The sequence below is a fragment of the Paroedura picta genome, chromosome 3, assembly GCF_049243985.1.
Source record: "Paroedura picta isolate Pp20150507F chromosome 3, Ppicta_v3.0, whole genome shotgun sequence".
NCBI classification, from domain to species: Eukaryota; Metazoa; Chordata; class Lepidosauria; order Squamata; family Gekkonidae; genus Paroedura; species Paroedura picta.
Window position 1 is genome coordinate 41,160,321 of NC_135371.1, and position 13,136 is coordinate 41,173,456.

The 13,136-nt window shown below is 42.9% G+C and overlaps 1 protein-coding gene across 3 annotated transcripts in view; it reads right to left on the reverse strand.

Annotated features, from left to right (window-relative positions):
* The window catches only part of CHCHD6 (coiled-coil-helix-coiled-coil-helix domain containing 6), a 267,161-nt gene that overhangs the window by 68,384 nt on the left and 185,641 nt on the right, over window positions 1-13,136 (reverse strand). For 2 of the 3 annotated variants that reach the window (XM_077325391.1, XM_077325392.1), the window contains 2 exons: window positions 9,735-9,870; window positions 9,384-9,509 (listed from right to left, as the gene is read on the reverse strand). In XM_077325391.1, coding sequence (XP_077181506.1) covers window positions 9,417-9,509; window positions 9,735-9,870 — 229 coding nt within the window. In that variant the 3' untranslated portion in view covers window positions 9,384-9,416. The remainder of the gene's footprint in view (window positions 1-9,383; window positions 9,510-9,734; window positions 9,871-13,136) is intronic. The other variant, XM_077325393.1, reaches the window with a different exon arrangement.

A 13,136-nucleotide genomic window follows, 5' to 3' on the forward strand; every position in this document is an offset into this window, starting at 1 on the left:
ACGACAAATGTATCAGGAACATCATGCCTCCCGGGCATGCAGATTGCAGTGCGTGCTGAGATGGGGCTTGAGCTTTCCCCTCTTTTTTAAAGGACTGAACAGACCCTAGAGAACTGCTGCTTGCTCCACTGGGAAACCTATGTGTAATGACAGCTCCTTCTATGTCTCCCGATGGAGCAGTTCCTCCAGGGCTATTTCCCTTTGTGAAATTGGGGGTGGGGGTGGGGGCAGGGTTTGAAGCCCATTCTCCATGTGCACTGCTGCCAGGACATACACCTGGGAGGCATGGAACTAATGATACATTTGCAAGACAAAGTCTTATGGAAGCCAAGAGGGCTTTGTGTCGGTTGAACTGGAAGTTATATACCCCTGGGTTCCCAGTTTGAGTTACAGATGTGGATGAGGATGACCCTACTTCGAACAGGGGGCAGAAAAAAGACCCCAAAGGAGACGGAGGAAGTTTAGCAGGGCCAGCATTGTTTGGTAATGCTGTAAACCCTGGTAGAGCAACAGCACTGAGGTGCACTATTGACAATTCACCTAAGCAAAGGCTGAAGTTGGTTTGGTTCCAACAATTCGTAGAGAAGATGGATCACTGGTCTCCAAAGGGTATACAGTAAATTAGATGGTTATGTGGCAAGTGAGACCAAACGTTTTGCCTGTTTATACAAATGGGCTATAAAAACAGCAGCACAGTCCCCACATACTCCAAACCACTCTTCCCCATCCCTTGACTTGGAGCCGCTCTACCTCGCTCCTATCACCATCATGGGGCAAGGAGAAGTGGCTTATAGGATTTTTCCATTTATTTTAGACAGCCATATCTGTATCTGATATCTCAGAAACAAATTAAGGAAAATTCTCCCCCAACCCCGCCGGCGGGAGAGAAAATACTGGGAGAAGATTACAGCATCAACTTTCTATCCTAATTGCCTACAAGCTGTGGTACACTCCTGGTAAATCTTGCTGTCGATAAACTACAGATATTTTGAAAAGCCACAATAGAAACAGCCCCTCCTACAGCTGCACTATTATTCCCGCTTTTATTGAGACCTAAAAGCAGCAATTTTTGTGCTCTTGTGAGAAATTCTGCAGAGATATGAAACCAAACCCCAAAGACAACAAAGAATTCCCAAACAAAACTGAAGTCAGTGAGCTGACATACCCTCTCTCAAGCAGACAATTGCAGGCTCACATTCTTAGTAAGAGGCTCACTAGGGTACTTATGATTCAAAGTAGAGGGAAGTTGGTGATACAAGCTACATGCACACAAACCTATAAGCTCACGGGCTAAGTGAGATTGTTCCAGTCCCACCTACAAGCCCATGAGTCCTACTGAACGCTATTGGAATGTAGTATACATAAACTTGGTCAATGTCAGTTATTCTTGTCCCTTAAAATAGAATAGTGGACTAGGAAGCACAGAGTAAGCCTAGGAAGAATGGACTGTATGTGCATAATCCCCATCCTAACCTTACATGAGGCATATCAGGACACAAACAAGAACATCTATACAAGTCCCACATTCTTGGTTTAGTATACTTAGGGTGTTTCCGCACAAGGACCAATGTTGCCAAATGGTTCCACAAAGCGGAAACGCTATTTTAAAAAGTGCAATCTCAGCGTTACGCATACCTGCCTTTGTAGTGGAATCCAGTAGAGTTTCATTCATTTCCCACAGGTTTCCGGTCTCATAAAAATCGCTAGAAAGAAAGCGATTTTTTCTGTGCTTGGTCCTGCCCCTGGCCGTCAATCAAATGAACAGCCAAGGGGCGGTTGTTATCATGCTCCGGGAAAGCCCCTTTCCCTTTAAGAGCAGGTTAAAAAAAAAAAAGAAAAACACACGTTGCAAAGAATATGCCTTGATTCTTCCTAACATAGAGACCCATCTAGCTGGCATGTGAGCTGGCGAGTCATCGTTACCATGCTCCCCCGAGTTAAACCCCCCCCCTGCACAGGGACGATTTTCGGCAGAAAATAAAGGGAACTTGCAAACGGGGCTGTGTTGTGCTTGGGGACTTAGGGGAGCTTTAAAGCACTTCTGTGGAGGGACTGTAGCCGGAGAAGCCTCGCTGGGTGAATGAAGCCTTGCTGGTTTGTTGCTTTCCGCTCGCTCCGAGAAAAAAAAAAGGCGATCACTTTGCTGGAAGTTCGGAGGAGAGAGCCAGGGGGAGGGACTTTGTTGGAACCGCAACAATGGGAACGCACTTTTCGAAGGGTGAATCCACTTTTCCTGATTTCCCTAGAAGCATTACAACAAATCGCTTTTCGCGGGACTGTTTCAGGAGTGTTGCAGATTGTATGTGACGTCTTGTGGAACTGCAAATTAGTAGTGTTTACAATTTGCAAGCCTTCTGCTACATTAAAGTCATGCAGAATGGACCTTAGTTTAGTTTGAAATGAGAGTCCACAAATACGCCACTCTTTTGGATAGGAGATAGTATTTCGCTTTATAGCCATTATAAATTGAGTGGCTTAGGGGACCATCAATCAAAAACAGGCATTTTAGACTTCATGACACTTTGCTTTCATATCTCATTCTACACCTCTACTAGCCAGTATACATAACTTGCCACTAAAATTATTCTGATTTACTAGAAAGTAGCAAATGTCACATGGATTTTTAAAAAGGAGACAAGCAAGGATTCACGAAAATAGAATGAGTGAGTACACTGAAGAACAAAGCCTGCTGAGGGACAATGAGTATGGCTTCTGCAAAAGAAGTCTGCCTCACCAGCTTTTTGATGGTCTTTGAAGAGTTACTCACCAAAGACTTCTGAGAATGCTTAGCAGTCAGGGGAGAGAAGGATGGGTCCTAGATTAAAAAGTGGCTAAACAAGAGGAAGTAGAAAAGAATAAATGGACGGTTATCTCAATGCAGGAAAGGCGGCAGCAGGGTGCCACAAGTATCAGTAATGGGATCAAGTTTATTGAATTTGTTTATAAATTATTTTGAAGTGGGGATCAGAAGAGGATGATAATCTGTAGATGATACCAAATTATTCGGGATGGTGAAAACCAAGGTGGATTGCGAAGGGCTACCAGAGGATCTGTCCAAACTGGGTGAGTGGGCAAAAACATGGAAAATGAAGTTCAGTGTAAGTAAGAAGAAGAAGAAGAAGAAGAAGAGTTAGTTCTTATATGCCGCTTTTCCCTACCCGAAGGAGGCTCAAAGCGGCTTACAGTCGCCTTCCCTTTCCTCTCCCCACAACAGACACCCTGTGAGGTGGGTGAGGCTGAGAGAGCACTGATATCACTGCCCGGTCAGAACAGTTTTATCAGTGCCGTGGCGAGCCCAAGGTCACCCAGCTGGTTGCATGTGGGGGAGTGCAGAATCGAACCCGGCATGCCAGATTAGAAGTCCGCACTCCTAACCACTACACCAAACTGGCTCTAGCATAGGGGGATGCGCGGTGGAACAAAAAAAATGCAAATTTTTTAATATATGTATATGTATATGTATATGTATATGTATATGTATATGTAAATGTATGTATGTATGTGTATATATATATATATATATATATATATAAAAAGGTAAAGGTAAAGGTATCCCCTGTGCAAGCACCGAGTCATGTATGACCCATGAGGTGACGCCCTCTAGCGTTTTCATGGCAGACTCAATACGGGGTGGTTTGCCAGTGCCTTCCCCAGTCATTACCGCTTACCCCCCAGCAAGCTGGGTACTCATTTTACCGACCTCAGAAGGATGGAAGGCTGAGTCAACCTTGAGCTGGCTGCTGGGATCGAACTCCCAACCTCATGGGCAGACAGTTCCAGACAGCATATCGCTGCCTTACCACTCTGCACCACAAGAGGCTCATAAGCGGCAAGAAACTGTCAGTTCAGTGTGCGGCAGCAAAAAACTAGGCAAACTCCATGTTGGAGATTATTAGGAAAGGGGCTGAAAATAAAACAGTCAACAGTTAAATGTCCTTGTATCACTTTGATGTGGCCCCATTTGGAATACAGTTCTGGTTGTTGTAGCAGAACAGGGCAACCAAAATGATTAACGGGTTGGAAAACACTTCCTATTAGCAAGGACTAAAGAGTCTGAGATTTTAGAAACAGGTGACTAAGGTGGGGAAGACATAATTTATATTATGGTTTATAAAATTATACATAGAGCAGAGAAAGTGAACAGAAAGACTTTTTTCTCTTTGGACCATAAAAACGTGACAGCACCAATGAAGTCGAAAGGCAATAGATTCAGGATAGATAAAAGAAAACACGTCTTTTACTCAATTAGTAATTTGGTTATGGACTTCAGTGCCTGTGGATGTAGCAATGGCTATGAGCATGCATGGCTTTAACAGGGACTTGGATGGATTCATGGAAGATGGGTCTATCAAGAGCTACATGCTATGTTGAGTAAACAGAACCTCCATATACAAGGAAGCAAACCACTTAATGCCTGTGCAGCATAACAGGAAGGCCTTGGTCTCTATGCCCTGTTCGTTGGCATCCTGGAGCAACTGTTTTTGACACTATTGAAAACATGATCCTGGAGCTCTTCCACCAGGCATTTGGTTGAGGCTGGATTCATGAGAGATCTCCCCCCCCCCTCCAGTGCTCCAATGACCTACTCCATCATCCCTGATACAGATAACAGCCAGCTGGAGCCTTGGTGGAGGCTGTAGGAAGGGGTCTTAGGGTGGTTAGGGAGGGTGGGAGGGGTTCTTAATTATGATTTACTGTATTTTATTGCTGATGTGAGCCACCATGAGTTAGCTGGCCTAGGAGTGGGGGAATTAAAGCTCAATAAATAAATAATAATAAATAAATTCCATTGGCTATGGGTGGCTGCCGGTATCTACTGCAGTAGGAGGAAAGCACGTGTCACTAGGGCTATGGGGAACCAAATGGGTGCTAGTGACACCTGAAACAAGGCCTGCAGGAAGTCATCTGTTGGGCAACATCTGAAAAATGATGGTGAAGCATAAATAGGGGTGGCTGATGAAGGAGAACTGGATAAACACTTTGTAGCAACTTCCACCCCCTCCAGATCCATCATTGGCCATTTTGGGAGGGGAGTTGATATGTCCATATATGGTCATATCACCCAATAAATGTTTAAAAAATTCAAAAAATACATTAAAATTAATTAACACCCACTTACTCAGGAAACCCTTCTAGGGCCATCAAGAAACCCCAGGATTTCATAAAACCCTAGTTGAGAAAGCCTGCCCTAGAGGAAGTGAAAAATCCTACAGAAAAAGACAAATGGTTTTCTGCCACCTTGCTGTCCCCTGAAACTATAGTACTATATATATAAAATAGCACCAGTAATTCCAGTCTATATCTGTGTAACAGCGAGGGAAAACCTTCAGCAAGGTTTACATGGAAGTCCTGGGGAAGCAGCCTAGCTATGGCATTTGGTTTATTTATTTTAAAAAACCTTCAAGTTAATAGGATCTTTCAGTGCCCTCTGCTGTTACCAGTCAGTCAGCTTCCAATTTACTCTATAATAATGTCAGGTTGGGGCTCTGGGCTGGCAGCTTCCCAACCCCTTTCTCAAGCGGGTTTGGAGCAGCAGCCTGCAAATATGCTGAAGTTTAATGCAATCTGTCTCCTTTGGTAATCACGTTCCTCCTGCACGGTGTGCTCTAAAGATGTATTGGTAAATGCATTTGCTAAAGATATACTCAACAACAACAAAAAAGGCTACAAGCCTGATTTACAGGAGGCAGGAGGGGAGGCTTGCATCTCAAAGGTTGGCAAGGGATGAGGCGTATTCTGTAGAGAGCTACTTGGGGAAAGGAATGTGCAACAGCTATGTAGAACCTGCTTCATTTTAAAGCCAAGAAAGAAAAAGAAAAGCAGACGTCTTGGGAGCCAGGGACTTCAAAAGATACCAGAGCAAAGCCCTTTTCCCTGGCAGCCTTAACCTTGCTGGTTTGCAGACGTACAAAGACCTTCTTTGTAAACAGGAGGGGTGAGGGAAATCCACCAGGACATGCAACAGCATTTGAGTTAATATATCCTGACAATTTTCCCATCTCCTTCTGCTGAGGTTTCTGGGAGCCGGCTGGCGTGTAATACTTAAATCAGGAATCCAGTTTCCTCCTCTCAGCCTTAATGGAAAGGAAAGTGGTTCTCTTCACAAACCCTCAGACTCTCCTACATTAACATGAATTTCACCCCTGCTTCAGGAAATCACCTTGACCTCTAGCTCCCACCAGCAAATGACACTTCAGCTTTACAAATCTGAAATCCTGTGAGCCATGACAGCCTCCAAGGAAACGCATGGTCAACCAGGCATTACAGCCTCCAAAGAAATGTGTGGTCAACCTGATGGAGTCATCAGATGCTGCTGCAACTCTTCTTCTCCTGAACTCTACAAATCTCAGAGATATTTTGGATTTTGCACCAGTCTCATATTATCATGTATACCTCAGGCTTTCTCAACCAGGGTTTTATGAAACCCTGGGGCTTTCTGATGGCCCTAAAGGGGCTTAGAAGGGTTTCTCAAATGGATGGGGGGGGGTTTGATTCATTATTTAATCTGTTAAACATTTATCGAGTGATATGACCATATAAAGTCATGTCAACCCGTCCCCGCCCCCCAATGACCTGGTGGGGATGGGAAGAGGAGGTGCCCCTGGGTGGGCATGTCCACAGCTATGCTTCCTAACCATCTTCTGTGTGATTGTGCCATTTCTGGGGTTTCTTAGAACCTGAAGAATGTTTCTTGGGTTACTCAATGGTGAAAAAGTTGAGAAAGGCTGGTATACATGGAAGATCCACTGCATGTTTCAAGGGCCAATGAGTTCAAAAGTGCTTGTTGAAGACTTTTCCACTAAAAGACACATCCAGGGATATGAACTGTAAATTAGTTTGGATCTCCCTTTGCATCAGATTAGAGAATTCACAGTCTCCATTCATTTTAGCAGTTCTTTAAACATCTACCCTGGAGATCTCTTCACATGCAACCTTTTATTAATCTGTGTTGGAAAAGGCATAAGCATAGTGGGGTGAAACGCTCTATGGGGATACAGCCAAAGTACACTTTGTTTGCATGCAGTCAAAGATATATGTTTGATCTCGGTTAGAAAAAGCAACAATGACTTGGTTCTCCAAATTACTCACAAAGTATAAAGACTATTATTGCACCTTAAACAATAACTAGTCTTGTCTTTCGAAGGTTTTTAATAAAGCTGGGGCACAATAATAATTTTGCCTGACAAACAGATTTAATAAGACTAAACTTGCAATTATATGTCTACTGACTTTTTCATTTCTTAAAATCTATGGGCATATGATCTTAAAGTGTGCACCTATATATAACACAGAAATACACGGAGGAGTCCCAAGTCCACCCACCCCCCAATACACATTTAAAAGGCAATTCTCCAGGAGATATGTGGAAACAGGGGTGTTGAAAGGGAAAGTGGTCCACTATTTTACTGCTTTGACTAATATAACCTAAGGAGTATTCCTCCTCTCAAGATTTAAATGACACAAGCTAGGATTTTTTGGCATGTGTGGCTAGTTCATGATTTCTCTAAGTTGTGCAGGGGACAAAACACATTGGGCGGGACCCAAGCAGCTTTTTCATTTTGTTGTAACCAATTCCTTCCAAGTTACACAGGCCACATGCAAGTAACCAGCCACGACATAGCCCTGTTAGTAGTAAAAAGGGACCCCCATCAGCTTTTTTTTTTAGAGGAAAAGTTGGCTGCATCTCATACACTGAAATAAGCAGAGGCTACGCCACCACTGATACCAAAGGCAGAACTATAGGTCATAGGAGACATATTCTCTGCCTGTCTACCATTACATGCAATGTTACTTATCCCTTCTTAGAACATCATTGCACAGTATGGATTCTTCCACTCCTCTCCACATCAATTACTGGTGGGAATGTGGAATATGCACAACACCAGGATATCACAACACAGGATAAACTTTTTTTGGCAGCAGCTCTGTCATTTCATTATGTCCAGATCCACTCCAAAATGTTATTCATTTGCTAGACAAAGCTGGCACAATTTATTCTACAAAGCAAACCATATGGCCTATTAAAAGAATTATCCATTCATCCCAGCAATAACATCAAAACACCTCACTTTTGTGTTTGTGTGGGGCTTCTTTAGAGCTCTGTCAACTCTGTGCTATGTTTATACAGGAGAACAGCTAGTGTTTCACTGAAAAAAAACAGAAGTTACGGACTTTGAGCTGAAGGACTTCTTATAGAATGCAGATGGCTTCATCAAGCCAGCTTGTAGAATTGCTCTGGATTACTTCTCATTGTGGTGTTATTTGCATCTTCTGATTAGTAGTGCAGCATGTACAATCAAGGTTGAAAAAATGAATAAAAATAATACACATGGTTTGTTCATTCATTCAGGATGGGATACAATGAAAAAGTGAAAACACACAGATCATTTTCCTGACACTCAGTACTTATCCCAGAACAATGTTTAAATAGGACAAGCTAGATTTACTTGAAGTTGCAGTACTAGAGTTCAGCATTACCTTGGATGTCAGGATGAACATATGTAAGCCCTAAGATACCCTCTGCTGGGAGCCTGATGGCTATCCCATCAGCCCTTTCTTGGCAGTGACTTGTTTGCAACTGGATTACAATTTGCACACACAGAAATCAATCACAGTTAATGTAATACTGCGGTGCATTCTTAGGTGGACATCTTTCCACTGCAGTGATAAGCAGAAATCAAGTTTGCTTCCATAGATTTCAACTTCCTTCGTGAATGAAAACAGGGTCGAGTCTGCACTTTGCTTGAATAAACCCTTCCCCTCTGTACTGTATTCCATTTCCATTTTGATTTTGGCTGCTTTAAATTTTCCCTCTGCAACATGCATGATTGATCCATGGTGACCCTACCTTTTCCCCGCGATATCTAGGAGTGGATATAAGTCATTATATTTGAAGACCAGGCTTTTAAGGCCCCTAATATAGTGTAGATTTTCTGTGTTTTGCCGGATTAACTTCCCGCAATGCTGACGTAGAGAAGCAGTCTGCCCATGATTCGCTGGGTATCAATTCAAAGACTTCCTGGCTCCTGGTTGCAAGGCTCCCCTCCCAAGACTTATTTTTGCCATGTTTTAAAGTGACTGCACTCCAGAAACCCACACTTCTCTCAGCCGAGATTTGCTTCATTCTCCTCACCCCTCTGAGCTTCCACAAACAAGTGCAGAATTATTTCTGTTTCAATTCAGGGGGTTAGGAAGGAGCCCAAGCTCAAATTGATCTGAATTCAGCAGGATTGACAACGGAAAAAATAAAGTAAGTGCAGAACCAGCCCAGTTGTCCATGATAGATAACTCAGCTTGTATGGGGCAACTATAACTATGGTAATGTGAATCACCTCACTGAGCATCAGTGCTTGGCGTAGTGGTTAGGAGTTCTGACTTCTAACCTTGCAAGCCAGGTTTGATTCTCCACTCCTCCTCTAGGTGACCTTGGGCTCTCCACAGCACTGATAAAGCTGTTCTGACCAAGCAGTGATCAGGGTTCTCTCAGCCTCACCCACCTCACAGGGTGTCTGTTGTGGGAAGAGAACAGGGAAAGCGATTGTAAGCCACTTTGAGACTCCTTCATATACAGAAAAACATAATCTAAGAACCAACACTTCTTCTTGGCGCAAGAGACATTTGGACATTAGTAAGATCTTTCTATTGACCTTGGCATCACTATGTACAGCAGTAATAAAAGAAGAGCATAAAAATGAATTCAACCAGTAAACTGAAGATGATAAAGATACAGTCACCTTTTGTGCTAGGCTTACACAACGCCGATACTCCTTGACCAGCTCTGAGCAGTTGAGTACTTGGTGTTTGTTTTCATTGTAGCACTTCAGGATCTCTGCTTGCAGGTTTGCACATATAGGCTGTGTGTTTCTCCGTCTGTAGGGACAAAAATAAAAGAACCCTGTAACCATTCTGGTTCTCACTGATATGATCAACGCCGCCAGCAAAGAGCACTAATATCACCAATGCAATGGGTTCAAAGTAAAACACATTGCAATTCAAAAGATCTCAGGATCAATCCCAGGTACCTCCAGCTAAAAGGATGTCAAAATTGGCATAGTCCTGTACCTGAGACCTGTCAGAGCTGTATATCGATGCAAAAGCCCTGGGGTGTATTTGTGTGTCTGTGTGGGGGGCACTTCTGGCAACAGAAAAAGTCGTGTGGTTTAAAAGGGACATATTATTACTTCACATACAATTCATAAACAGATGGGTGGCAGGGCTGCTCTCCTTTTAGGCCTTGTCAGGAAGGCAGTGATGGATGGAGGGGGTTCCCATTGGTCCTCCACAGTAGCCAGCAGCGCCCTGCCCCAAGAATGCTACTCTTCTCCTCCCCCAGCAATCCTGAATGGGTCAATGGAGCTCCCTGCTCTTTTGAGCCACAATATCAACGTACTGATATAAGCATGCACACAGTTTTTAAAAAGGGGTTGGCAGAGATGCCGCTGTTGACATCAGCACCCTCCCTTGAAAATCCTGATTATTTAAGGCATGTGTAAAGAAAATCAACTGACGACACAACTGTGAAAATCAAGAGGGAGGGCAGACATGCGGAAGAACCATGCCCAAACCAATTCCAGTGCTTCTGGATCGACTGCCAAGAAAATCAGGAGTAAGTCAAGCGTACAGAAAAGCCCTCAGTCTGAGGCGATTTCATATGTTCCGCTATGCTTACGAATGCTAATTCCTTCCCTTGATAAATAAAGGAGAGTTCTTGGAAAGATATTCTAGCATCTGCTTGACCAGTGGATAAAGTACTATCTCTGTGTGGTGAAGGGAGCCCTACAGAGAGAAGACCGGTTTGTAGATTTGCCTTAGGCTGAATCCCAGGGCTGTAACTACTAAATAGAGACTCAAATTATTTTCCTTAAACATATTTTACTAGGTCATTTTGTTACTTCACAGCTACAGACCGCAGGCTCAAGGGCAAGACCTTAGCATTTATCAGCAACAGCCTGCCGTGTATGCCATTTTAAAAATCAACATTAACAGCTGTATCTTTTGCTCAGTCATTATCAACTGATTTCAGTTCTCCTCGATTCTCTAACTCGCATTCTTGGATGAAAAAGATTATTCCTAGGTTGTGGTCCTGAGAACCGAGGAGAGTTAATTGCTTCACAGAGACAGAATCCTATGAAATGCCTTCCAAACCTTTGGAACAGGAAAGAACTTAACAAGGAGCTTCAGAAACTCATAAGGTTGGTATTTTGTTCTGTCGCTGCAATTTTAATATCATTCTAATCATCTGAATGAGCCCCCTGGAAACAATACCAAACAGAACTAGGACAGGAAATACCACAAAATCCCTCAATTCATTGGGAAAGTTAAGACTCTTAAAATTAGGTTTTTAACTCAGAAAGTTTTTTTTTTTTTAAAAAGGGTAGCAGAACATTTTGTAACTTCAAGATAAGTTGAAAATGTGACAGCTAGTGCTAAGCGTGATGTTACTGCACCATCACCACCATTCTATAACATCCCAATTTTCGATCTGGCCAAATTATTTCAGAAAGGTAAATAGGCCACTCTCTACCACCTGAGTTTTGGTGTTTCCTGTTTGGTGTTTTCTCCCCATTCTTCACTCAAAGCATTTTCGGTATTTGGTGGGACCTAAGACTTGTACCTAAGATCTCAGGTGATGGCGGATACTCAGAAGACACCGAACTTTTCTCCATCCAGTTTTGCCAGCACTTGACTTTGCTTTTTGCAGAAAATTTGGGCTCTATCATTCATGTTTTTGTGACATGTGGACATGGAATGACTTTTAAAAGAATATCTAGTATAGTTACCTGTCTCCTGGCCTATTTTAATGCAGCTGCATGGTCTACCTTAGTTTCTGGGCACATAGACCAAACTATTTAGGACTTGCATAATATCAAGCAGTTCCTCACCCAATATAAATGCTGCAGCCCATTAAAATCTTTTGGGAATTTCTTAGATTCCATCACCTCAGAGATTTAAATTAATGAGCACAAGCAACAAGGCTATTTTTCTATTTTTACCTTTGGCCTTCAATCTATTACTGAAATCATAAGGCACCTTCAAGGCACTTTACAAAATAATATCTTCAGTGAAGTCCAAAAACAGAAACCAACACACCTAAGTCAGCATTTATAAATTTCCCAATACATTTGAAAAGAAACTGAACAGCAGCACCTCATATAGAAAAAGCTCTGGGAAACTAAAGTTCAAGATGATGCCAGAAAGACAGAAGCAAGAGGGAAGAAATCTCCTACAGCCTTGGTGTCTTTACACAGAAGGCCCTATCTTGGAGTATACCAGCCATATTTTTAATGGTGTTGGCATATAAAGAAGTATCTCTGAAGAAAAACAAAGAATACATATGGAAGAAGACTGTCCGTAATAATGGGCACGAACTGAGACATGAAATAAAATCTGTGAACCTGTAGATGATTTATGAATCAAAGTCCTACCATCACAAACTTCCGTGAACTTTTAAATTAGTTCATGGGGTTCATGTTGGTTTATGGCTAGAGCAGAAAGCAGGAATTTAAAAGGACTCTGAGTTCCTTTGAACCCTTACTTTCTGCTCCAGCAGAAAGCAGAAAAAGCAGGAAAAGCAGGAAAAGCAGCAAGCAGCAAAAGTGGCTGGGAGCACTCCCCATTGTTCAGCTGTTGTGGTTTTCAACAGAAGAAGCCTCTGTCCATTCCCCAGTGCCACAGGAAAGCCTATGCAGGGAAGGTGTTACTGCCTCCATCCTAATCTAGTGATGTCTGATTCGGTTTGGACAAGCTGAAAAGTACCCAAAACAATGCTGATTCAGGTACTTTTTGGACCTATCCAAATCAATTGCCCACCCCTGAACATTAAACCGGCCAAACTAGTGGCATCCGAATTGCGATTCTGCTGTATGAGAAGGCAGCAGAGATGCTCTCCTCTCCCTGGGAAGGTGGGGGATGGGGGGTGGGAGGCATGAGCACAGGGGGGAGAGGTACTTTTCATATTCAGCTATTGTGCTTCCACTCTTTGACAGCAAATTCCTACAAACTCAAGAAATGTCGCTGTGTCAGACACACTTGGACACACAGCTTCGACCTTCCCATGATGAAAGCTGTTAAGCTTATTTTCTTTTGGTTGCAAACAGAGTTTTGCATTGTTACACAGTCTGGGCAACAAGACGCCA